Here is a 24486-nt window from a genome sequence, read left to right as displayed (position 1 = left end):
GGGCAGCATGAAACTTATGGAAACTGGCATAAATAAGGGGCATAAGTTGCTGAGGCACAGCCCTACCCCCGCCAGTATAAAAAATTACCTCATAAAAGCTGAGGAGAAACGCCATTGAAGAGTGGAGCTTCCTCCTCAGTCAGCCAGCACACTGCTCAGCGCCATTTTCTCTCTTCCAGAATGCAGAGAAGAACGCTGGTCCTCCTCCACTGCTGAACAAGTATCAGGGTGCAAAACAGGGGGGGCCACAGTAAATTTGGTGCTATATAATTGTGTGATTAACATTATAAAAGCGCTGCATGTCAGTGGGCATTTTGTGTTCACAGACATTGTGTTACTGGCACTGGGTTGTGAACTGGCAAATCCTATCTGTGTCCCTCTGACAGATTTTACTGTGGGTCTGTCCCTTATAAGTCCCGGAGTGTCTGTGGTGTGGTTGTGCACGTGTGTGACATGTCTGTGGCAGGGAACTCTTCCTCTGTGGGAGACATGTTAGGGACACAGAGGTGTAATATGACAAAAAGAGCCTGACTGGGTGAAAGGTTATACGATAGTGTGAATCATATCAGTAAGAGGTTGGACTGAATCTCATACAGAAAACTGAAAATAATCTGTTGAAGATGTGATTTTTTTTTTTTATCATATGATTTTTATTTTATGTTAGAAACATATAAGTCAACTGTCGATATACAAACGGTAAACAAGAGATTGCAAAAACAGAGTGGTCATTATAGAAACAAAACATGTAAGTAAACTTCTTTGAGAGAACGGTAGAAAAGTGTGGTATGGTTGATAGAGAGAAGAACTGGAAGCCGAAGATTCCAGGGCTATGAGGGGAGGGAGAAAACGAGGGAATAGAACAGCGTCTTTAATGGGGCGTGAGTTCAGAGGATAGGAGGGGGAAAAAAAATGGAAGAGAGAGGAGAGGGAAGAGAAAGAGGAAAAGTAAAAAAAAAAAAACATTTATAGGGGGGGGGGGGAGAGGATATAGGAGGAGGGGTTGTGGTTACGAGGCGGGGTCTTTCATTAGTTAAGTCCTGGGAGGGGGCGGTCGTGAAGCCTGTACCATGGGAGCCAGGTGGAGTGGAACTTTTTAACTGTGTTATGGCGAAGGCTAGTAATGTATTCCATGTTTGCCACAAACCAGATTCTGTTCGTGAGAGCCTGGTAGCTGGGGGTTTCGGGATTCTTCCAATTACTAGCAATTTGGTATTTTGCTGCGCAAGATATGAAGAGAACTAGGTTTTTAGATTCTTTGGAGATGTGATCGGGCGGAGAGCAGAGGAGGAGGTTCGCAGGCGATAAGGGCTCTGGCAAGTCGATTAGTCGTGATATAAGCTTGCGGACCTTTGTCCAGTATTGAACAATCACCGGGCAGGTCCACCAAATATGATAGAATGTGCCTACTTGGCCGCAGCTTCTCCAGCAAAGGTTGGAGGTGTCGGGGAATATCTTGTGTAGTCGGTCCGGTACCAGGTACCATCTAGTATATATTTTGTAAGAGTTTTCCCGTATGGCTACGCTGATGGAGCATTGTGAAATCGCGGTGCGGATTGTATCCCAACCCTCGTCCTCTAGGTGGCACCCCATGTCAGCCTCCCATGCTAGCTCATGTGGTTCGAGAGGTGGGGGTGTAGGGCTGAGGATAGTTTTGTAGAGGAGGGAGATGGTGCCTCTACTGGTGGGGTTGTAAATACAGAGTCTCTCAAGAGGTGTGGGGGTCGATAGAGGAAACTTTAACTGTAGAGAGGAAAGAAAGTGGCGAATTTATAAGTATTGATAGAACAGTGAGTTCGGTAGGCTGTGCGCAGTTTGTAGGTCAGAAAATGATTTAATAGAGTGCGTCCCTGCGAAGTGGTGTATCCTGGTAACTCCCGCTGAGATCCAGGGGCGGGCCATTTCCCGAGAGAGTCCCGGGGGAAATGCTGGGTTGCTCCAGATGGGAGTCAGGGGGGAGGGGTGGTTTGTTAGTTTTAATTTTTTGTTCAAGTTTCGCCAATGTGTAAGTGTCAGTTCTATTGCGGGGGAAGTGCGGTGGGATGGGGTGCGTATTTTACTAGAGAGCCAGGGCGAGTAAGAAATGGATGGGAGTCCCGATAAATCGCTCTCTAGATCAACCCATCTTTTAGTGTGTTCTGGGGCATGCCAGGCCACCAATTGGCTTAGTCTGGTCGAGTCATAATAGCGTTGGAGGATGGGAAGGCCCAGACCCCCGTTTTGAGAGTGTTTGGCCAAGATATCCCGCCGGATTCTAGGCTTTTTGTGGTTCCAGATAAATTTACAGAGGGAAGACTGGAGTTTGTTAAGAGTCTGGGAGGGCACGGAGATCGGGAGTGTTTGAAATAGGTAGAGAAGTTTGGGAAGGACATTCATTTTTATAGCATTGATTCGTCCCACCCAGGAGAGAAAGTAAGATTCCCATTGTTGGATATCAGTGAGGATTGACGTGATGAGAGGGGGGTAGTTAGCCTTGTAGAGAGAATTGTAAGATTTGGTGATGGAAATTCCGAGATATTTGAGGGAGCGTCTTCGCCAGGAAAAGTTAAAGTTCTGTTGCAGTTGTGTTTTAGTTAGTTTGGGGATGTGCAAGGAGAGGGCTTCAGATTTGGTCTGATTAATTTTATAACCCGAGAGATTACCATATGTGGCTAGTTCCTGGAAAAGGTTTGGGAGAGAAATAGTTGGGTTTGTCAGGGTCAGGAGGATGTCATCAGCAAAGAGGGAGATGGTGTACTGAGTATGGTTGACTTGGACTCCCGTGATGTCAGGGTTAGTCCGGATATGGCTTGCAAGGGGTTCAATGATGAGTGCGAATATAAGGGGAGATAATGGGCATCCCTGTCGTGTTCCATTTGAAATTTTAAGGGGGTCCGAAAGTAGGCCATTGGAAAGAACCGAGGCCGAGGGGTTTTGGTATAGGGCATATATGGCTTGGAGAAATTTACCTTGAAGGCCAAAACGTTGTAGAGTCTGTTGCATGAAGGGCCAAGAAACTCTGTCGAAGGCCTTCTCTGCGTCTAGGGCAAGGGTCAGGGATGGGATCTTGTGAAGGTTTATGTGGTCGATGATATCCACGACACGTCTAGTGTTGTCGAGTGCCTGTCTAGATTGAACAAAGCCCACTTGGTCGGGGTGTATGAGCGAGGGGAGAATAGGATTAAGTCTATTAGCTAGTACTTTGGCAAAGATTTTCAGATCCGAGTTTAAAAGTGATATGGGTCTATAGTTAGAAATGAGTTGGGGATCTTTATTGGGTTTTGGAATCACGGTAATGACGGCCTTGGTAGTGTGGGGGTGAAAGGAGGATCCATCTAAGATAAGGTTGAATAGTGACGTGAGGTGGGGGAGTAGTGCAGGTTGAAAAGTTTTATAATATGACATTGGGTAGCCATCCGGGCCCGGGGCCTTAGACGGTTTCTGACTACCGATGGCAAGGGTTAATTCCTCGGGGGTGATGGGTTTGTTCAGGGCCGCGGAGGTGGAGGCGTCGATACGAGGCAAATCTGTGGAGGCTAGGTAGTCTGCAACCGAGGGGTGGGTCGGGTTAATTGAGGAGGAAGTGTCTGGTAAGTTGTAGAGCTGCTCATAATATGTCCGGAAGAGAGAATTGATAGTCTTTGGGTTGTATTGGAGGGTGTTTTGTTCGTCTTTGATAGCCGGAATAGCAGTGTGCGCTTTCCGAGCCCTCAATCTGCCGGCCAATAGCGAATCGGCTTTATTACTTTTTTCGTAGAATTTTTGTTTCAGCCAGCGGAGTGAGTGCTCGGTTTTTTCGGCTAGCAGCGCGTTCAGAGTGGCCCTGGTGGAAGTGAGCTTTGAGTAGAGAGATTGCGAGGGTCGTTGCTTATGTAGTGTTTCTAAGTTGTGGACTTCTATTGTGAGGGATGATATTTTTTGTTTGCGATCTTTGGTCCTATGTGATGCGTAGTTAATGATGTGTCCCCTGATCACTGCTTTGTGGGCTTCCCAGATTAGTGGAGTGCAAATAGAGTCAGTCATGTTTAAGGAAAAATAGTCGGCTAAAGCTAGCTTGATCTTTTCCTGAAATTGAGGGATTTTTAAAAGCGTTTCGTTTAGTCTCCAATTGGGGCGAGTTGTCGGGGTGTCAAGGAAGTCGAAAGAGGCGGTGATAATGGAGTGGTCTGACCAAGGGTTAGTGAGGATAGAAGAGTCTAGTACGTGTTGGGAGAGCAGTGTGCCGCAGTAAAATAGATCAATGCGTGAGTATGATTGGTGCGGGGTTGAGAAGAAGGTATAGTCTCTGGCTGTTGGGTTGAGAGCTCGCCAAACGTCGAAGAGACCAGATTCGAGGATATGTTTATTTAAAGAGCGCGAGGGAAAGTCTCGATGGGGGCGGGACTGGCCAGGAGATTTATCTAGATCGGTGTCTGGGACAGTGTTGAAGTCCCCGCCTAGTATTAAGTAACCTTTTCTGATTTTGTTCAGGTCTGAGAAAAAGGTGTTAAAAAAAGAGGATTGCCCAGAGTTGGGGGCATAGATAGTGGCGATCGTGCATTCTAGATGTCCGAGCGTGCCCGTCAGAATGATGTACCGTCCATCCGAGTCTGTGTGGGTCGAATGGAGTGTGAATGGGATTTTGGAGTGGATCAAGACGGCCACCCCATTGTGTTTCGATTGACTTGAAGAGTAGAAGGCCGTTGGGTAGCGTTTAGTGGTTAGGGAAGGGTGCGAATGAGATTTGAAGTGGGTTTCTTGAATGAGCACAATTCCCGCTTTTAGGGTTTGAAGAGAGCGGAATAGGGATGAGCGTTTCTGGGGGGTATTGAGACCCTTGGTGTTCAAAGACGCCAGGAGTAGAGGCATTTTTTATGGCGTTGGGAGGGTGCGCAGAGGAGAAATGGGGGAGAGGGAGGGAGGCGTAGAAGGAGAGGAGGATGAGAAAATGAAACAATAGTGAGAAAGTAAGGGGAGATATAGGTAGAAAGAGGAAGAGAAGAAAAAAAAAGAAAAGAAAAAAAAAAAAAAGGGGGGGGGGGGGAGAGGTAGGGTGAGCCTGTGTAGGAGTTCCTTACGACCAGCGAGAAGGAACGGGCACAGTGAGTGGGATCAAAGGATCCAAAGTGGAGGAGTGTCGGGTAGCGATCGTGCTCCCTCCACGGAGGGGAAGAGGTGGGGGGGGGGGGGGGGCTAGATGCTTGAAAACAACAGTGTGGGCCTGTGTGGGCTTGTGTGGTAAGTACAGGGATTGAAGGAACACGTCCCTCCAGTGGTGGTCTGTGTGATAGAGGCAATAGTAGCTGAGAGGCGTAGGAGTCTTTGTGTGGGTGATGTGTGGTTGAAAGGTGACATGCAATGTCAAACAACAATGTCAAACAACAAGTACGATAATAGCAATGCAACATCAATACCAGCAAAACTGAAAAGTAGTTAGAATTTCGAACTGTACATCTTGGTTCCTATATGGGGATAGAGAGAGTATGTTAGGTATTAGTATGCTGCGTGAAGTATATATGTGGGCGGGCCCAGGGGGGTAGCTTAAACCGCAGAGCTTCAAATAGCGGGGTTAGCAAGGTGGGTTGGAGAAAGGTAAGGGCAGACAATATACAGTCTGTTTATGGAACAATCAAGATGTGGAGCTAAAACAGGTAAGATAGTCTATAGGGGTATTGTAACAGTATAATGAACGAAGCGTCCTTGTAGATATAGGTGCTGAGGTAATCAGGGTGGGTGAGGGTCAGAGCTGTGGTCTGCAAGTGGGTCAGAGTCCTCCAGGTGTGAAAGGAAGTCATTTCCGTCTCTCGGGTCTTTAATGACGACTGTTTTTCCATTATACTCGACCAGGAGTTTGAAGGGGAAACCCCAACGGTAGCGGATACCACGTGTGCGGAGAGCTGATGTCAGATCTCTGAGTTCTCTCCTTTTAAGTATGGTGGAGGGGGCCAAGTCCTGAAAAAATTGCAATTTGACCTCCTCAAACATTATATGTGGCTTGCCCCGGGTCGGGAGGAGGACCATCTCTTTATCCTTGAAGTTGAGGAAGCGCATGATGACGTCTCTCGGGGGCTCACCATCTCGGGGTCTAGGGCGGAGGGCTCTGTGAGCTCTTTCCAGAGGCAGCTCCCGAGAATCTGCACTTGGTAAAAGAGTGGAGAACAGCCTTTGGAGGTATGTTTCAAGGGCTGTCGGGAGAATGGACTCTGGAATGTTGCGGATCCTGAGGTTGTTTCTCCTTTCGCGATTTTCCAGGTCCTCGTTCTTGGATCGGAGCTCTGTTATATCTTGGATGAGATGGTCTATATCCCTGACCGTTTCTATGTGGTCTTTTTGTAGGACGTCTTGTCTGGCTTCCAGTTTGGAGGTTCTGGAGGATAAGGATGAGATGTCTGACCTAATAGAGGTAACTGCTCTGTCGAGCTTGGTTTCTAGTGATTCTTTGAAGTCCATTATGAGCGACTTCAGAGCCATGATATCCTCTTTGGTCGATGGGGCGGGCGAGGGTAGTGGGTCGTCTCCACTTGGAAAAGATAGGCTGGGAGAGGGAGGGCCAGAGGGTAGGGAGGGTTTGTCGCCCTTGTCGGTTTTGGTGAAATGTTGGGAAATGTCTGTACCCGCACGTCTTCTTGTGTTCGGATTGGGTTTGGACATATTTGCACCTTGGTGAGTGAGTGTGGAGAAAAAAGGGGGACCACACAGAGCGTTAAGGTATGAGGGTAGAGTAGGATTATTTAGTCGCCAGAGAGGGAACCACTGGAGGGCTGAGTTATGATGTGATCAGTGGAACATGAGACTTGGTGGGCGTCTTAGAGAGTTGAGGTATACTCAGACGGTGCCATTTGTGAGTATGCTAGTCACCGCGGTAGGGGAGGTTCGAGGGCTGCGGGTAGGACGTCACATTCGCGGCGGCGGGTGATCGTTGGTAGATTATAGGTAGCGCTCCGATGTCGCGTTGTGCGGTTGCGTAGTGTAGATAAGTAGGTGCGGCAATGATGGAATTAGGTACAGTGCAGGAGAGCGCGGCGATTCCGGTCGAGTGGGGTGATACGCCTAGTGTCCGGATGCCACCTAGGGGTGGGGGACTGGATGCAGGAGCGTAGTAGCAGCGATAGTTGCCCGGTGTAATGGACAACGGCCAGCGAGTCACCGTCAATCTCTTCTAGAAGCCTCTGGATTGATGATGGGGCGGGGAGATTTGTGACAGTCGCGGGTGACGCTCAGTGTCACTGGTGGTGAATGCGGGTGAGAAACAGTTCGGAGGTCACCAGGTCGCGGACAGGTCAGGTTGGACCAGCGGGCCTCGACTAGACATCTAACCTTTGGGGTAATGTAGGGAGGCCCAGTAGATCTCACGACTCTGCTGTCACTACACTGTAGGAAGTGGAAGCTGGGGAACTGGACTTGAAGTGGCGCCAATCCCAATATGGCCGCCGGAGGTGTCTCGTCCTGCGGGTCTTTGCTGTGTTCGCGGCCACCGGAGCACAGGGTCAGCACAGGGAGGTGGGCCTTGGGGGTGTGGTGTCAGGCTCGGGGACCCCTGAAAATCGACCCGGCAACCGCTGCAATGAAGGAGTGTTCGGCGGCGCCAACCGCAAGATGGCCGCCGCCACTCGCAGCAGCCCTCACCTCAGATGGATTCGGCTTTCCACGGCTCCCGGGAGTGTCTGCAGGCAGCGCGGCGATGGCCCCCACAGCGGAGGGTATCAGGAGAGCAGGTGATCCGCGGCAGGAGGCGGGACGATTCGGGTCCAGCGGACGGGTCGCTTCGGCGGCCCGCTGCAGAAATCGAGGCCCCGGCTCCACCACCGGAGGTAGGCCGCAATCTGCAGGGGGCAAAGCAGGGCCCCCCCGACTTCGCAGCACTCGGCTCTTGGTGCCGGACGGGTCAGCAACTCTGGGTGTATGGGTAGGGGCTGTCCAGGCGTGTTTAGGTTGGGCCAGGGCACGTTTGATGGAGGGTTTAGCCTGGAGCTCCACTGGAACACAGCTTTCCCTGTTGCCTGTTAGGCCACGCCCCGAAGATGTGATTTTTAATAGTTCTGCCTTTCATCCACGGGGACCCCTCTGGGTCACATACAAATTTGCACAAGTAGTACAAACTGATACCGACACGGACTCTGATTCCTGTGTCGACACTAGTGATTCCAGGGAAATAGGTCCTAAGTTAGCAAAAAAGCATTCAAAACATGTTTTAGCTATAACGGTGGTGTTAGAAGTTACAAAGCCCCCTCTTTTACCACAAGGAGAGGGTTTACTTTAGTAAAGAAGTAATGTAATTTTCCCTCCACCTCAGGAGTTGAACAGTCTCTTGGAGGGAGTCTGATTTAACCTGAAAAGAAATTTCAGATTCCCAAAAGGAATTCAGGCAACTTACCTTTTTCCAAAAGGTGGGAGTTACCCCGCATTTTAGACAGGGCCCTGTCATAAAAGATAAAAGGTATTTCTCCCTGCGCCTGGAATGGCTTCACTTAAGGAGCCGACAGGCGCAAGTGAGTGAGGTGATCTATTGATGTGGCCAATGGGACACTACTCAGGCCTACCATTGTCTGTGCGTGGGTGAGTAGTGCTATTGAAAAGTGGTCAGAAAACTTATCATTAGACATTGACACAATAGATGGAGACGAGATACTCCTAACGTTAGGTCACATCAAAGACGCTGCTGCGTGCGTACTAGAAACCATTAAATATATTGGTCTCATGGGATCAAGAACCGCTACCATGGCAGTATCGGCTCGCAGGGCGTTGTGGATTCGCCAGTGGAATGCTGATGCAGATTCCAAAAGAAATATGGAGGCTCTCCCGTATAAAGGTGAGGCCTTGTTTGGTGATGGGCTGGATGCGTTAGTCTCGCCGGCTACCGCAGGTAAGTCGACATTCTTGCCTTATGCTCCTACACCGGCGAAAAAGACACATTACTCACACATGCAGTGCTTTCGGCCCAACAAATACAAAAAGGCCAAAGGTTCCCCCTTTATTTGCAGGTAGAGGAAGGGGAAAAGGAAAGAAATCTGCAGCGTCTCCCGGATCGCAGGAGCAGAAGTCCACCCCTGCTTCTGCCAAATCTGCAGCATGATGCTGGGGCTGCCTTGCGGGAGTCCGCTCGGGTGGGAGCACGTCTGAAACTTTTAAGTTTAATCTGGATTCAATCTGGCCTGGACCCATGGGTCTTACAAATAGTGTCCCATGGGTACAAACTAGAGTTTCAAGACGTCCCCCCATGCCTATTTTTCAAATCGACCTTGCCAGCTTCTCTTCCGGGAAGAGAGGCAGGAACAACTGCAATTCAAAAATTATGTCAGGATCAGGTCATTGTCCTGGTACCCTTGTCACAGCAAGGAGAAGGTTTTTATTCAAGCCTCTTCGTAGTTCCGAAGCCGGACGGCTCAGTCAGACGGATTTTAAACCTGAAAAATCTAAATCTCTACCTGAAAAGGTTCAAGTTCAAGATGGAATCCCTGAGGGTAGTGATTTCCAGTCTGGAGGAGGGGGACTTCATGGTGTCTGTAGACATAAAGGATGCTTACTTGCATGTTCCCATTTATCCTCCTCACCAAGCTTATCTGAGATTCGCAGTACAGGATTGCCAGTAACAGTTCCAGGCGTTGCCGTTCGGACTCTCCACAGCACCGAGGGTATTCACCAAGGTGATGGCGGAGATGATGACAAGATTGTCCTTTTTAGGGATGATTCTGGACACAGCAGTACGGAGAGTATTTCTTCCAGTGGAAAAGGCTCTGGAAATCCAGAAAATGGTCAAACAAATATTGAAACCAACAAGCGTGTTGATCCATCAATGCATTCGGTTGTTGGGGAAAATGGTAGCGGCCTACAAGGCCATACAGTTAGGCCGATTTCATGCCAGAGTATTCCAGTGGGACCTGTTGGACAAGTGGTCCGGATCCCACCTACACATGCACCGGAATAATCCTGTCCCCCAAAGCCAGGATTTTGCTCCTGAGGTGGCTACACAGTTCTCACCTACTACAGGGAAGCAGGTTTGGGATTCACGACTGGGTCCTAATAACAACGGATGCAAGTCTCCGAGGCTGGGGAGCTGTCACACAGGGGGAAAGCTTCCAAGGAAAATGGTCAAGTCAGGAAGCCTGCCTTCACATAAACGTTCTGGAATTGAGAGCCATTTAGAATGGCCTTCTACAAGCGGTACATCTTCTTCAAGATCATCCCGTGCATATCCAGTCAGACAATGTAACAGCAGTCGCGTACATAAACAGGCAAGGCGGAACGAAAAGCAGAGCGGCAATGGCAGAGGTGACAAGGATTCTCCTCTGGGCAGAAAGACATGTAAGAGCTCTGTCAGCAATTTTCATTCCGGGAGTGGACATCTCGGAAGCAGACTTCCTCAGCAGACACGATCTCCATCCAGGAGAGTGGGGCCTCCACCAAGAAGTCTTTGCAGAGGTGACAAGTCTTTGGGGAGTTCCTCAAGTAGACATGATGGCATCTCGTCTAAACAAGAAGCTTCAGAGATATTGTTCCAGCTCGAGAGACCCTCAAGAAAATAGCAGTGGATGCACTGGTGACCCAGTGGGTGTTTTGGTCGGTATATGTTTTCCCTCCACTTCCACTGATTCCAAAAGTTCTCAAAATAATAAGAACAAGAGTTCGAGCAATCTTCATTGCCCCAGACTGGCCAAGGAGGGCTTGGTATCCAGATTTTCAGGAGTTGCTCATAGAAGATCCTCTGCCTCTTCCTCCTCGAGAGGACCTACTACAACAAAGGCCGTGTGTGTATCAAGACTTACCGCGGCTACGTTTGACGGCATGGCTGTTGAGCGCCGGATCCTAGCCCGAAAGGGTATTCCCAAGGAAGTCATACCCACTCTTATTAAGGCCAGGAAAGGAGGAACGTTTAAACATTACCACCGTATTTGGAGAAAATATGTGTCTTGGTGTGAATCCAGGAAGGCTCCTACGGAAGAGTTTGAGTTGGGACGTTTTCTCCATTTTCTGCAGGCTGGTGTGGATGCGGGCCTTAGATTGGGGTCAATCAAGGTCCAGATTTCGGCCTTATCAGTTTTCTTTCAAAAACAATTGGCCTCCTTTCCAGAAGTTCAGATGTTTGTGAAAGGGGTTCTGCACATCCAGCCTCCAATTGTGCCTCCAGTGGCACCATGGGACCTTAATGTGGTGTTGCAGATCCTTCAATCAGATTGGTTTGAACCTCTGCAGGAGATAGAATTGAAGTTTCTCACTTGGAAAGTGGTGATGCTTTTGGCCTTGGCATCCGCAAGGCGGGTGTCTGAGTTGGGGGGCCTTGTCTCACAAGAGCCCTTACCTGATCTTCCATGAAGATAGGGCAGAGTTAAGAACTCGTCAACAATTTCTTCCAAAGGTGGTTTCGTCCTTCCACATAAACCAACCTATTGTAGTGCCAGTAGCTACTGACACTTTCACTGAGTCACAGTCTCTAGATGTGGTTAGAGCTTTGAAGATTTATGTCGCAAGAACAGCTCGGTTACGGAAAACAGAGGCTCTGTTTGTCCTGTATGCTCCCAGCAAGATTGGGTGACCTGCTTCTAAGCAGACTATTGCGCGCTGGCTCAGAGGGACAATTCAGCATGCTCATTCTACGGCAGGCTTGCCGGTACCGAAGTCGGTGAAGGCCCATTCTACTAGGAAAGTGGGCTCATCCTGGGCGGCTGCCCGGGGCGTCTCGGCTTTACAACTTTGCCGAGCAGCTACTTGGTCAGGGTCAAACTCATTTGCTAAATTTTATAAGTTTGACACTTTGACCAAAGAGGACCTCAAGTTTGGTCAATCGGTGCTGCAGGGTCATCCATACTCTCCCGCCCGTACTGGAGCTTTGGTATAACCCCATGGTACTGAAGTGGACCCCAGCATCCTCTAGGACATATGAGAAAAATCCGGTAAATCCTTTTCTCCTAGTCCGTAGAGGATGCTGGGCACCCGACCCAGTGCGTACTTTACCTGTAGTTTGTTCTTTATATATACACAAGTTGTGTTTCATTTGTTTTCAGCATGTTGCTATAAATGGTTCATGCCTGTTGGCATGTGTCATGTTGAATGCCATGTTGTGCGGCATAGTTGAGGTGTGAGCTGGTATGAATCTCACCATTAGTATAAAAGTAAATCCTTTCCTCGAAATGTCCGTCTCCCTGAATGTCCGTCTCCCTGGGCACAGTTCCTATAACTGAGGTCTGGAGGAGGGGCATAGTTGGAGGAGCCAGTTCACACCCTTGAAAAGTCTTAAAGTGCCCATGGCTCCTGCGGAACCGTCTATACCCCATGGTACTGAAGTGGACCCCAGCATCCTCTACGGAGGGACTAGGAGAAAAGGATTTACCGGTAGGTATTGAAATCCTATTTTTATTGGATTTGGAAATAATCTGCTAATTGTGGGGATAATTTGATTCTGTTATGTATTTAAAATTATCTAGTGGACCTTTACTACATAGAGGGCCTAATTTTACTATGGATCGCTTTTGAGGATGAATTAGCAATTTTTACTAACCAGCTATTGCTAAAACTTGCATGTGAAGAGTTGCCCAGAAAGGGTAAAAGATGCCCAGCGCTGCCTTCAAAAATCTGCATATGCATTAGCAGATTCGCAATGCATATGCAAAAAATTAGCACCATTGACCGTTTGGGCTGACTCCAGCATACTCAGATAAATGAGAATGCAATTGCAACGAGCAGCATGTTTTTAAAAAAGCAGCGTTCGCAGATGACGGCAGGTACACACCCCGAAAACGGCCATGACACACCTGTGTTTACCCAACCACTCCCCACAAATGCAATGTGATCACCCACGAATGGTCACATCCTGTAAATCGAAATGCATTGTCTTCACAATTAGGTTGCATATGCAAGGCAATCGCAATTTGCCCTTCACGCACGGGCAATGTATTTGCAGTGCATGCGCAGTCTTCTGATAATTGCTAGTAAATCAAACGATTGTAAATAAGGCCCAGAGTCCATTATTGTTGGTCACAGAATTACTATTTTATTTGCTATTTCTGATTCTCTTTGAGTTCTTTCATTTGCTATTAACTATGTGTGTTTTACATGTTAATAAACACTTGTGATAAGCTTAGCCATTTGTTGATGTTCATTTTATCTGCCACGATTGAACAATATTTTCAGAAATGATGCAATATATTTAAACACTTTTTTTCACGATTGCACCCCTGTAAGGTTTTATCAAGGACAGAATTTCTGCAGTAGCTTTAAGATTTACAATAAATGATGTCTATAGAACCAATGTTGGAAAACATTTCATCAATGGCTGATGCAACATCTGTCTACTGTACCTTATAAGGCTTTAAAAGAGCTTGATATTCAGTCGATGTAAAAGTTTCATTTTGCAGCTGGTTGTAAAGGAGGCAGTTTCGTACTGGCATGAAAAGTATCTGAAAGTAAAAATAATATTATACAAAGATAGGCCAGTTTTGTTTTGGACAGTCAACATGCTTTCTGCTCAATCAAAGCCTGGAATATATTTTTGGAATAAAAGTTGCAAAGAGAACTTATGTAAGGCGAGCCTCTTTGTTTGGGCAGTATTTACGCATCTCATCTATATGTGCACAAATTGCTGGCAGGTGCTTCTACTGTACATTGACATTAGATAATGCAACTTATTCATAGGAGGTCTATTCTTCATCACTTCATTTTTTACAAAAGAAGCTGAAAATTAATACTTTCTCCTACTTTTGTATAATTTATCAGTGCCATTCATTATCAAGGTAACAGGTTGCCATCTTCAGGCAAGGTGTTTGTTCCTGCACCACGTTCGCTATTTTCTTATGGGAAGGAGTCCCAGTTGTGAAGAGGGGTTCAGATCCCTGCGCCACTGCTTGGCTGCTTCCGCTGGAAGTCCTATGTGGCAGTGCTACATTTCACCACTACTGAAGTAGCGGTGAAAGGATTCACAGGGACTTCTGATTTTCAGATCAACCGTCTCCACACCGGAGAAATGTTGAATTGCTGCAGCGCCTGCAGCGAGTCAGGTACTTAATTATCGGTGGGAATCTGGCTCCTGATAATTAACATAATGAATAGACACCTTACTCCATAATAAGTGTATAGTACACTGCCTATTTAATAGGCACTCTCAGACTTCCTATCTTGTATATGTTTAAGATGGTATTATTTGGACGCTCCCATCTCTGATTTTTGTGCTCCAATCTTACCTGAACTTTCAACTTTCCACAAGCTCTAGCCTTGTGCTTTTCTGAGTTTGCTTTTGCCTCCTGATTTTGTACTTTGATGTTTGATGTGATATATGACGGGTTGTCTTGCCCATGTCTATATTTCAGCTATTGCTGAGGATTCATGTAAGGTACTATACAGAGCCGGCCATAGGCATAGGCAAACTAGGCAATTGCCTAGGGCATTTGATATGCCTAGGGGCATCAGCAGCTTCTGCTGATTAAAATGATATGCGGCATGCCTATATTCTGTGTGTAGCATTTCATATGCAGATACCAGGGCCGTAACTACGTGTGTGCCAAGTGGGCTTGGCACACAGCGCATTTGCCCTGAGGGCACACGGCCAGCGGCATGTAATGAGTCAAATTGACTCATTACATGCCTCTGAAGTCTGTGCCGTGCGCCGCCGCCGCGCTGTGGAGGAGAGCTACAGCGCCGGGCAGGTGAGAAGGAGGAGGAGGGAGGGGGGACTGGAGCCGCAGCAGCGCTATTTCATTGGTAGTAAGCACCGCTGCAGCATCCCCCTCTCCTTCCGTATTGGCTGCCCGGCGCTGCTGTGGATGCTGGGATGCGGTTCCTCCATCCCAGCATCCACAGCAGCGCCGGGCAGCCAATACGGAAGGAGAGGGGGATGCTGCAGCGGCGCTTACTACCAATGAAATAGCGCTGCTGCTGCTCCAGTCCCCCTTCCTCCTCCTCCTTCTCACCTGCCTGCACCGAGGGAGCTGCACGAGGAGCCTGTCAGCGGGGAGATAGTAAGTATGTATCTCTCTTTCTCTCTCTCTCTCTCTCTCTCTCAGGGGGACACCGTCTGCCATAATGTGTAAAAAGGGGGCCTGGCTGCCGCAATGTGTAAAAAGGGGGACTGGCTGCCGCAATGTGTAAAAAGGGGGCCTGGCTGCCGCAATGTGTAAAAATGGGGACTGGCTGCCGCAATGTGTAAAAAGGGGGACTGGCTGCCGCAATGTGTAAAAAGGGGGACTGGCTGCCGCAATGTTTAAATAGGGGGACTGGCTGCCGCAATGTGTAAAAAGGGGGCCTGGCTGCCGCAATGTGTAAAAAGGGGGACTGGCTGCCGCAATGTGTAAAAATGGGGACTGGCTGCCGCAATGTTTAAATAGGGGGACTGGCTGCCGCAATGTGTAAAAAGGGGGCCTGGCTGCCGCAATGTGTAAAAAGGGGGACTGGCTGCCGCAATGTGTAAAAATGGGGACTGGCTGCCGCAATGTGTAAATAGGGGGACTGGCTGCCGCAATGTGTAAAAAGGGGGACTGGCTGCCGCAATGTGTTAAAAGGGAGACTGTCTGCTGTAATGTGTAAAAAGGGGGACGCTGTCTGCTGTAATGTATAAAAGGCGCTCTACCTGGTGTAGTGGCGCTACTGTGCAGCGTAATTTGAATAATGTAGACTATTGTGCACCGTAGTATGAATTGCTATTATTTTGTGGCCATACCCCTTCCCCATGAAGCCACGCTCCTATATATTTTTCGCGCGCCCCTATCTTACATGGGGGGGGGGCGCGCCAATGTCGTTTCTTGCACACAGCGCTAAAATGCCTAGTTACGGCACTGGCAGATACAGCCACAGTCTCACACAGTATATAGGCATGCAGCATTTCATTTTAATCAGCAGTAGCTGTTTGTCCATCCTAGCCACATAACAATGCAAATAAGATGCACTTTCATAAAAAAAGGTGCCTGACGTTAGCATTGAGGCAAGATTTATGAGGACACATCTGTATCCAAACAGAGACAGAGGTCACAGTGTCAGTGGCAGTGTGAGTGCTGTGTACATGTGAGTGGGTTGGTTGCGCAGTAGTGTTTGGAATATGTGTAAGGAGCATTGTGTGTGTCATGTAAAAATGCATTAATAATGTGCAACATATGTGTAAGGGGCACTATGTGTGTCGTTATGTGTATAAGGGCATTAATAATGTGCGACATATGTGTAACAGGGTACTACTGTATGTGTGTTGTGTATAGGGGCACTAAAAATGTGCAGCAAATGTGTAGGGGGCACTATGTGTCATTATGTGTATAAGGGCATTAATAATGTGCGGCATATGTGTAAGGGACATTATGTGTAAAAGGGCATTAATAAAGGTTGTCATAATGTGTAAGGCGCATTATGTGTATAAGGACATTAATAATGTGTCTCATATGTGTAAGGGGCATTACTGTGTGGAATTATGTGTATAAATGCATTACTAATGTGTGGCATTGTGTATAAGGTACTCTACTATGTGGCGTTGCGTATAGAAAGGGCACTACTGTGTCATCTAATGTGAATAAAGAGCAATAGAGTGTGGTATAATGTGAATAAGGAGCAATTCAGTGTGATGTAATGTGAATAAGGGGCTCTACTGTGAGGAGTAACGTTTATAAGGTAAAGTGATACTACTGTGGGATGTAATATGAATTATGGATACTATTGCATGATCAAATGTGAATAAAGTTGCAGTACTGTGTGGCGTAATTGGAATTGGGGTTACTATTGTGTGACCATGCCCCTTGCCAGCAAAAACACACCCCTTTTTGTGCTGTGCGCCAAGTGTGCGAACTGTTCCTATTTAAAATATAGGGGGTACAAACACCAAAATAAGGACTGCTATGAGTGAGGGGTGATGGTGCTGGGAAAGAGGTGCAATGTCAGAGGTGGAACCAGCGGTGGTGCTAGGGGGCACCAGCCAAAATCTTGCCTAGGGCATCATATTGGTTATTTCAGAAAGTCTGTCCTATTTCCTCGATTCCTGTACAGTGGAAGCCTGGGCACACGCGCCAACAGCTCCCACTACGAGGATGATGGAAAAGACCCTAACAAACTGAGGAGATGAGACTCCACCGCCTGAACAGGTAAGTATGGGAGAAGGGTGCAGGAGGCGGTACGGAGTGGGGTGGGGGTTTGCTGGATCAAGTGGGGGGGAAGAGTGAGGTTGGAGTGGAGGGGGGGGGCAAGACACGCTGCTACAGTGCTGCGAGGGGTGCATACAGCATGGGTCCAACATACTAGTATGCGCATATATTAGAGATTTGCAGTTCGGTTCTCCAGAAATTCAAACCGGCCAAAACCTAGCCCAAATCCCCCAAGGAGCTCTGATCCTAATCTGCCCATGACCGGAATTCGGGATTTAGATCTGAAATTCATGTTTTAGCTTGAAAAAAATTACATGATTTTTGTAAATTTTGCATCAATTATTTTACATTTTTTATTGCTTGTAAAACAAACTGAAATCCGAACCAAAAACACTTGAGTGTGGTTTTGTCAAAATCAAAACACAATGATGAATTACAATCAAAACCAGAAGAACACGGGGGTCTGCGCACATCTCTAATATATATAGTATTCCCTCTAGAAATTAAATAAGGCAGGGCGCCGGACTCCGGGGGCATATTTGCGTGCGCCTGAAATGGGGGCGTGACCATGTAAATTAGGGGGCGTGGCCACGCTACCATCATTTTAGTGGGCGGTGCGGACCACAGACGTTGCTATAGGGGGCGTCTGTGGCCAGCGGCGTCACTGTTGGGGGCATGCCCAGCACCTCCGGCGGTGCTGGGCTTCCCGCAGCTGTCTCCCATAGCGTGAATGGATGCCGTGCGCATGCGCACGGCATCTTTACACACTGGGAGGGCAGGAAGTGGGCGGCTGTTCTAGCAGGGCGCCGCAAAAGGGGCAGGGCGGGTTTTGCCTTTTAAAAACGGGCAGGGCGCGGCACCCTGCTAAAACAACCCTAGAGTGAACACTAATATAAATATACACAGTATAAATTACACAGTATATATATATATATATATATATATATATATATTAATATATTAATATATATATATATATATATATACATATACACAGATGTGCTCATAAGTTTACATACCCTACCAGAATTTGTGATTTTCTGGCCATTTGTCAGAGAATATGAATGATAACTCACAAACTTTACTTTCACTCATGGTTAGTGGTTGGGTGAAGCCATTTATTGTCAAACAACTATGTTTACTCTTTTAAAATCATAATGACAACAGAAACTACCCAAATGAGCCTGATCAAAAGTTTACATACCCCAGTTCTTAATACCGTGTATTGCCCCCTTTAACATCAATGACAGCTTGAAGTCTTTTGTGGTAGTTGTGTATGAGGCTCTTTATTTTCTCAGATGGTAAAGCTGCCCATTCTTCTTGGCAAAAAGCCTCCAGTTCCTGTAAATTCTTGGGCTGTCTTGCATGAACTGCACAATTGAGATCTCCCCAAAGTGGCTCAATGATACTGAGGTCAGGAGACTGAGATGGTCACTCCAGAACCTTCACTTTATTCTGCTGTAGCCAATAACAGGTCGACTTGGCCTTGTGCTTTGGATTCTTGTCATGTTGGAACGTCCAAGTACGTCCCATGCGCAGCTTCCGGGCTGATGAGTGCAAATTTTCCTCCAGTATTTTCTGATAACATGCTGCATTCATCTTGCCAGCAATTTTGACCAAGTTTCCAGTGCCTTTGTAGCTCACACATCCCCAAAACATCAGCGATCCACCTCCGTGTTTCACAGTAGGAATGGTGTACCTTTCATCATAGGCCTTGTTGACTCCTCTCCAAATGTAACGTTTATGGTTGTGGCCAAAAAGTAAAATTTTGGTCTCATCACTCCAAATGACTTTGTTCCAGAAGTTTTGAGGCTTGTCTCTGTGCTGTTTGTAGTATTGTAAGCCGGATGCTTTGTGGCATTTGCGTAGTAATGGCTTTCTTCTGGCGACTCGACCATGCAGCCCATTTTTCTTCAAATGCTTCCTTATTGTGCATCTTGAAACAACCACACCACTTTTTTTCAGAGAGTCCTGTATTTCAACTGAAGTTATTTGTGGATTTTTCTTTGCATCCTGAACAAATATCAGAAAATACTGGAGGAAAATTTGCACCTGCGCATGGGACGTACTTGGACGTTTCGAACATGACAATGATCCAAAACACAAGACCAAGTCGACCTGTCATTGGCTACAGCAGAAAAAAGTGAAGGTTCTGGAGTGGCCATCTCAGTCTCCTGACCTCAATATCATTGAGCCACTCTGGGGAGATCTCAAATGTGGTATCCGTTCACATGGTCGACCATGTTATGGTCGACAGTCATTAGGTCGACCACTATTGGTCGACATTGACATGGTCGACATGGACACATGGTCGACACATGAAAATGGTCGACACATGAAAGGTCGACACATGAAAAGGTCGACATTAGTTTTTTAACTTTTTTTCTTTTGGGGAACTTTTCCATACTTTACGATCCACATGGACTACGATTGGAACGGTAAAGTGTGCTGAGCGAAGCGAAGGCACCATGCCCGAAGCATGGCGAGCGAAGCGAGCCATGCGAGGGGACGCGGTGCACTAATTGGGGTTCCCAGTCACTTTACGCAAAAAACGACAAAAAAAAACAAAAAACAAACTCATGTCGACCTTTTCATATGTCGACCTTTCACGTGTCGACCATTTTCATGTGTCGACCATGTGTCCATGTCGACCATGTCAATGTCGACCAATAGTGGTCGACCTAATGACTGTCGACCATAACATGGTCGACCATTCATACCGGAACCCTCAAATGTGCAGTTCATGCAAGACAGCCCATTAATTTACAGGAACTGGAGGCTTTTTGCCAAGAAGAATGGGCAGCTTTACCATCTGAGAAAATAAAGAGCCTCATCCACAACTACCACAAAAGACTTCAAGCTGTCATTGATGTTAAAGGGGGCAATATACGGTATTAGGAACTGGGGTATGTAAACTTTTGAACAGGGTCATTTGGGTAGTTTCTGTTGTCATTATGATTTAAAAAGAGTAAACACAGTTGCTTGACAATAAATGGCTTCACCCAACCACTAACCATGAGTGAAAGAAAAGTTTGTGAGTTATCATTCATATTCTCTGACAAATGGCCAGAAAATCACAAATTCTGCTAGGGTATGTTAACTTATGAGCACAACTGTATGTATATATATATATATATATATATACATACACACACGTCCGAGTCACATTACTATGATGACCAGCGGGTTAACCCCATGTTAATTTTATCAGTGAGCTGCACCATTGTAGTGTGTTGGTTGGCCCTCACGCACCTTCGTAGCCGACGTTCACCTCACATTAATGGCATGTGGTGCGGTTTCCACGTTCGTTATTCGCAATGGTGACATTTGTCCTGTCACGATACACCTTCACCACAGCAGCACGCGGACAGTTCACAAACTGCACTGTTTCATATATACTGCCACCCCTGGCCTGAAAGCCGATAATCATCCCTTTTTGTGAATTGGATAAATCGCCCCTTCCACCCATGACAGCGATAAGTGATATGTGTGCAGACAGCCTACCGCACACCTTTTACACCCACCAAGCCAGAGCATGAGACGTGATGTACTTCATGGGCTACGCGCTGCCAATTTCAAATGTAGGAGGTGGTAATAATAATGTGACTCGACCGTGTATTTTCATATAAAGTATTGTGTAACACAGAATGTTTAATCATGCTGTAAATAAATAATATTAACACTCACATTGTCTTCTGACAATGGCACTGTATGCACAGGTATTGGTTGCCATGTGAAATTAGCGTTCCATACTTGCTTCCCAATGGGTGGGAACAAACCAGCAAGATTTGCCTGGGCGCTCATTAGTGTACGATCCATGTCTGTGCTTCTTACATAAACCTAAGAGACAAAAGAAAATTATGCCAGCGGTCTCACAGTATTTTGACAGGAGGCACTCGATATACCGGCTGTCGGAATCGTGGCTGAGTAGCAGCAAGAGACCATATAGCACTGATTGTACTCTGAGTACAATCAGTGCTATATGGTCTCTTGCTGCTACTCAGCCACGATTATTGGTAGATAAGTTTTGCTTTTATACCATCAGGGTGCAAAACAATATCATTATCTCACGGTATCTAATCAAGTTTTACTAATCATTTTGTGTATACATGTTTTTATTTTCTTTGTTTAATAAACTCCTTTTTATACACGTCGGCTCTCTGTTATCATAATTTTCCCTGTTACTTTGCTCAGCCGTTTTTACTTGAATTTTTATCTTCTTGTGCAGTGTAGCCCAGCCCAGATGTTCTCACCACTCTCTAACCCCTTTCACATAGCCACTTTGACCCTGGTTATTACCGGGATAACCTGGGTCATGGCATGGTGTGTAAGGGTTCCCAAGCGTTGGCAGAGGAGAAGCCCTGGCAATAACCTAGGTCCAGCTTGCGGTGTGACACAGCTTCAAACCTGTGTTCAGTGACCCGGGCTGGAACCCGAGATTGCAGTTTAAAAGGGGCATCTGTCTAGCCTGGAAATGCAGCCGCCTCACAAACTGGGCGTGATGTCGAAAGCACCCCATCTGCAATGCGGTACATCCCGCCACACATCGCGTACCTACCTTTGTATTTAAATTGAAATAAAATTTGCAAAGGACAGCCCTCCCGATGAGAGCTATACTTTGCGATAGAAGGACTCCCGGGTTTAGGACCTGGGAGACCTTCTGTGCATGGCCAGAGTGACGTAGTGGCTATGGGGGGTGCTGGGAGGGATCAGATTGGATCCCTCTCAGGGGAAAATGCACAGAGAAGACCATAGGCTACTATTGGGTAATGCCAGCAAAACCTGGTGTTACCCATTGCATCCAAGCCCCAAAATGCATCACATTCTAGAGCTTGGTACATATGGGAAATGCTGCCAAATTTTGAAAACATCAGTTTTTGGGTTTTGGCTGCATTTTCCCTTTAGTACATCCCACCAACTGCAATTTTATTTTACTGTATACATTCACACTGTCATACTGACTACCTTTCCTTTTTTTTTGCTTTAGGTTCTTTCTGGGGTTGTTTTTATACTCCACGCTATTATTTTTGTTTCTTTACCACTGCAGTTATGTCTTTCCTTATGTGTTGCTTTCTTTTAATTCTCTCTACCAAATTCTAAAATCTTTCCCTGCCATAATTAAATACTAGCAAGTACTATGTTATTGTGTCATTTCCCTCCCTCTTTCCCCACTTGCCCTAATCAGTTAACATCTGGGAACAGAAAGTCCTACTGCCCATTCAGAACTTGCTTGATATGTATGAGCTCTAACTCAGTGCCTAGGAGTGGCACCTGTGGATGCTTTTGTTGGTACTGTCAGCCCAAAATATACCAGTAACTGCTAAATATTCCCACTGTACTGTACCATATACCATCTTGATTGGAGCCCTGTAAGCTGTACTACTTAGTAAATATGTATACAGGGCCGGTGCTAGGGTGTTCGGCGCCCTCTGCAAACTATACATTTGCGCCCTCCCATGCTTTACAAATGGACAGCATGCACCATAGTGGTGTGGTCTCACAAGGAAGGGGCATGGCCGCACAATAGAACCCCCAATAGTAGTGCCGCTTATACAGATAATGCTCATAGTAATAGCGCCCCTTATACATAATGCCCATAGTAGTAGAGCCGCTTATACACATAATGCCCATAGTAATAGCGCCCCTTATACATAATGCCCATAGTAGTAGAGACGCTTATACACATAATGCCCATAGTAATAGCGCCCCTTATACATAATGCCCATAGTAGTAATGCCGTTTACACACATAATGCCCACAGCAGTAGTGCCCCTTATATATGATGCCCATATTAGTAGTGCCGCTTATACACAAAATGCCCTTAGTTATAGCGCCCCTTAGACATAATGCCCATAGTAGTAGCACCCCTTATACATAATGCCCATAGTAGTACCGATGCTTATACATAATGCCCATAGTAGTAGTGCCGCTTATACACATGCCTATAGTAATAGCTCCCCTTATACATAATGAACACAGTAGTAGTGCCGCTTATACACATAATGTGCATAGAAGTAGTGCCGCTTATACATATAATGTCCATAGTAGTAGCGCCCCTTATACGTAATGCCCACAGTAGTAGCACTGCTTATACACATAATGCCAATAGTAATATCGCTCCTTATACATAATGTCCATAATAGTAGTGCCGCTTATACAGATAATGCCCACAGCAGTAGTGCCCCTTATATATAATGCCCATATTAGTAATGTCACTTATACACACAATGCCCATAGTAATAGCACCCCTTATACATAATGCCCATAGTAGTAATGCCGTTTACACACATAATGCCCACAGCAGTAGTGCCCCTTATATATGATGCCCATATTAGTAGTGCCGCTTATACACAAAATGCCCTTATTTATAGCGCCCCTTAGACATAATGCCCATAGTAGTAGCACCCCTTATACATAATGCCCACAGTAGTACCGATGCTTATACATAATGCCCATAGTAGTAGTGCCGCTTATACACATGCCTATAGTAATAGCTCCCCTTATACATAATGAACACAGTAGTAGTGCCGCTTATACACATAATGTGCATAGAAGTAGTGCCGCTTATACATATAATGTCCATAGTAGTAGCGCCCCTTATACGTAATGCCCACAGTAGTAGCACTGCTTATACACATAATGCCAATAGTAATATCACTCCTTATACATAATGCCCATAGTAGTAGTGCCGCTTATACAGATAATGCCCACAGCAGTAGTGCCCCTTATATATAATGCCCATATTAGTAATGTCACTTATACACATAATGCCCATAGTAATAGCACCCCTTATACATAATGCCCACAGTAGTAGCTACGCTTATACATAATGCCCATAGTAGTAGTGCCACTTATACACATAATGTCCATAGTAGTAGCTCCCCTTATACATAATGCCCACAGTAGTAGTGCCACTTATACACATAATGCCCATAGTAATAGCTCCCCTTATACATAATGCCCACAGTAGTAGTGCCGCTTATACACATAATGCGCATAGAAGTATTGCCACTTATACACATAATGCTTATAGTAGTAGTGCCCCTTATTCATAATGCCCATAGTAGTAGCGCTGCTTATACGTAATGCACATAGCAGTAGCGTCCCTTATACGTAATGCCCATATCAGTAGTGCCGCTTATACATAATGCCCATAGCAGTAGCGCCACTTATCTGTAATGCCCACAGCAGTAGCGCCTTATACGTGATGCCCAGAGCAGTAGTACCTTATATGTAAGGCCCACAGCAGTAGCGCCTTATACGTGATGCCCATAACAGTAACGCCCCTTATAAATAATGCCCATAGCACTAGCATCACTTGTACGTAATGCCCAAAGCAGTAGCGCCCCTTGTACATAAGGCCATAGCAGTAGTGCCCCTTGTACATAATGACCATATAAGTAGCACCGCTTATACGTAATGCCCACAGAAATGCTGCTTATACACATAATGCCCACACACAACACATACAAACACACACACACACACA

The 24486-nt window shown here is 46.4% G+C and overlaps 1 protein-coding gene across 1 annotated transcript in view; it reads right to left on the bottom strand.

Annotated features, from left to right (window-relative positions):
- Window positions 1-24486, bottom strand: part of ACP3 (acid phosphatase 3) — a 238985-nt gene that overhangs the window by 153005 nt on the left and 61494 nt on the right. The window contains exons 4-5 of the mRNA XM_063922366.1: window positions 20685-20837; window positions 13248-13346 (exon numbers count right to left, since the gene is read on the bottom strand). Of these exons, the coding sequence (XP_063778436.1) occupies window positions 13248-13346; window positions 20685-20837 (252 nt within the window). The remainder of the gene's footprint in view (window positions 1-13247; window positions 13347-20684; window positions 20838-24486) is intronic.

Source organism: Pseudophryne corroboree, chromosome 5 (assembly GCF_028390025.1).
Source record: "Pseudophryne corroboree isolate aPseCor3 chromosome 5, aPseCor3.hap2, whole genome shotgun sequence".
Lineage (NCBI taxonomy): Eukaryota > Metazoa > Chordata > Amphibia > Anura > Myobatrachidae > Pseudophryne > Pseudophryne corroboree.
This window is presented reverse-complemented; position numbering and strand designations above follow the sequence as displayed.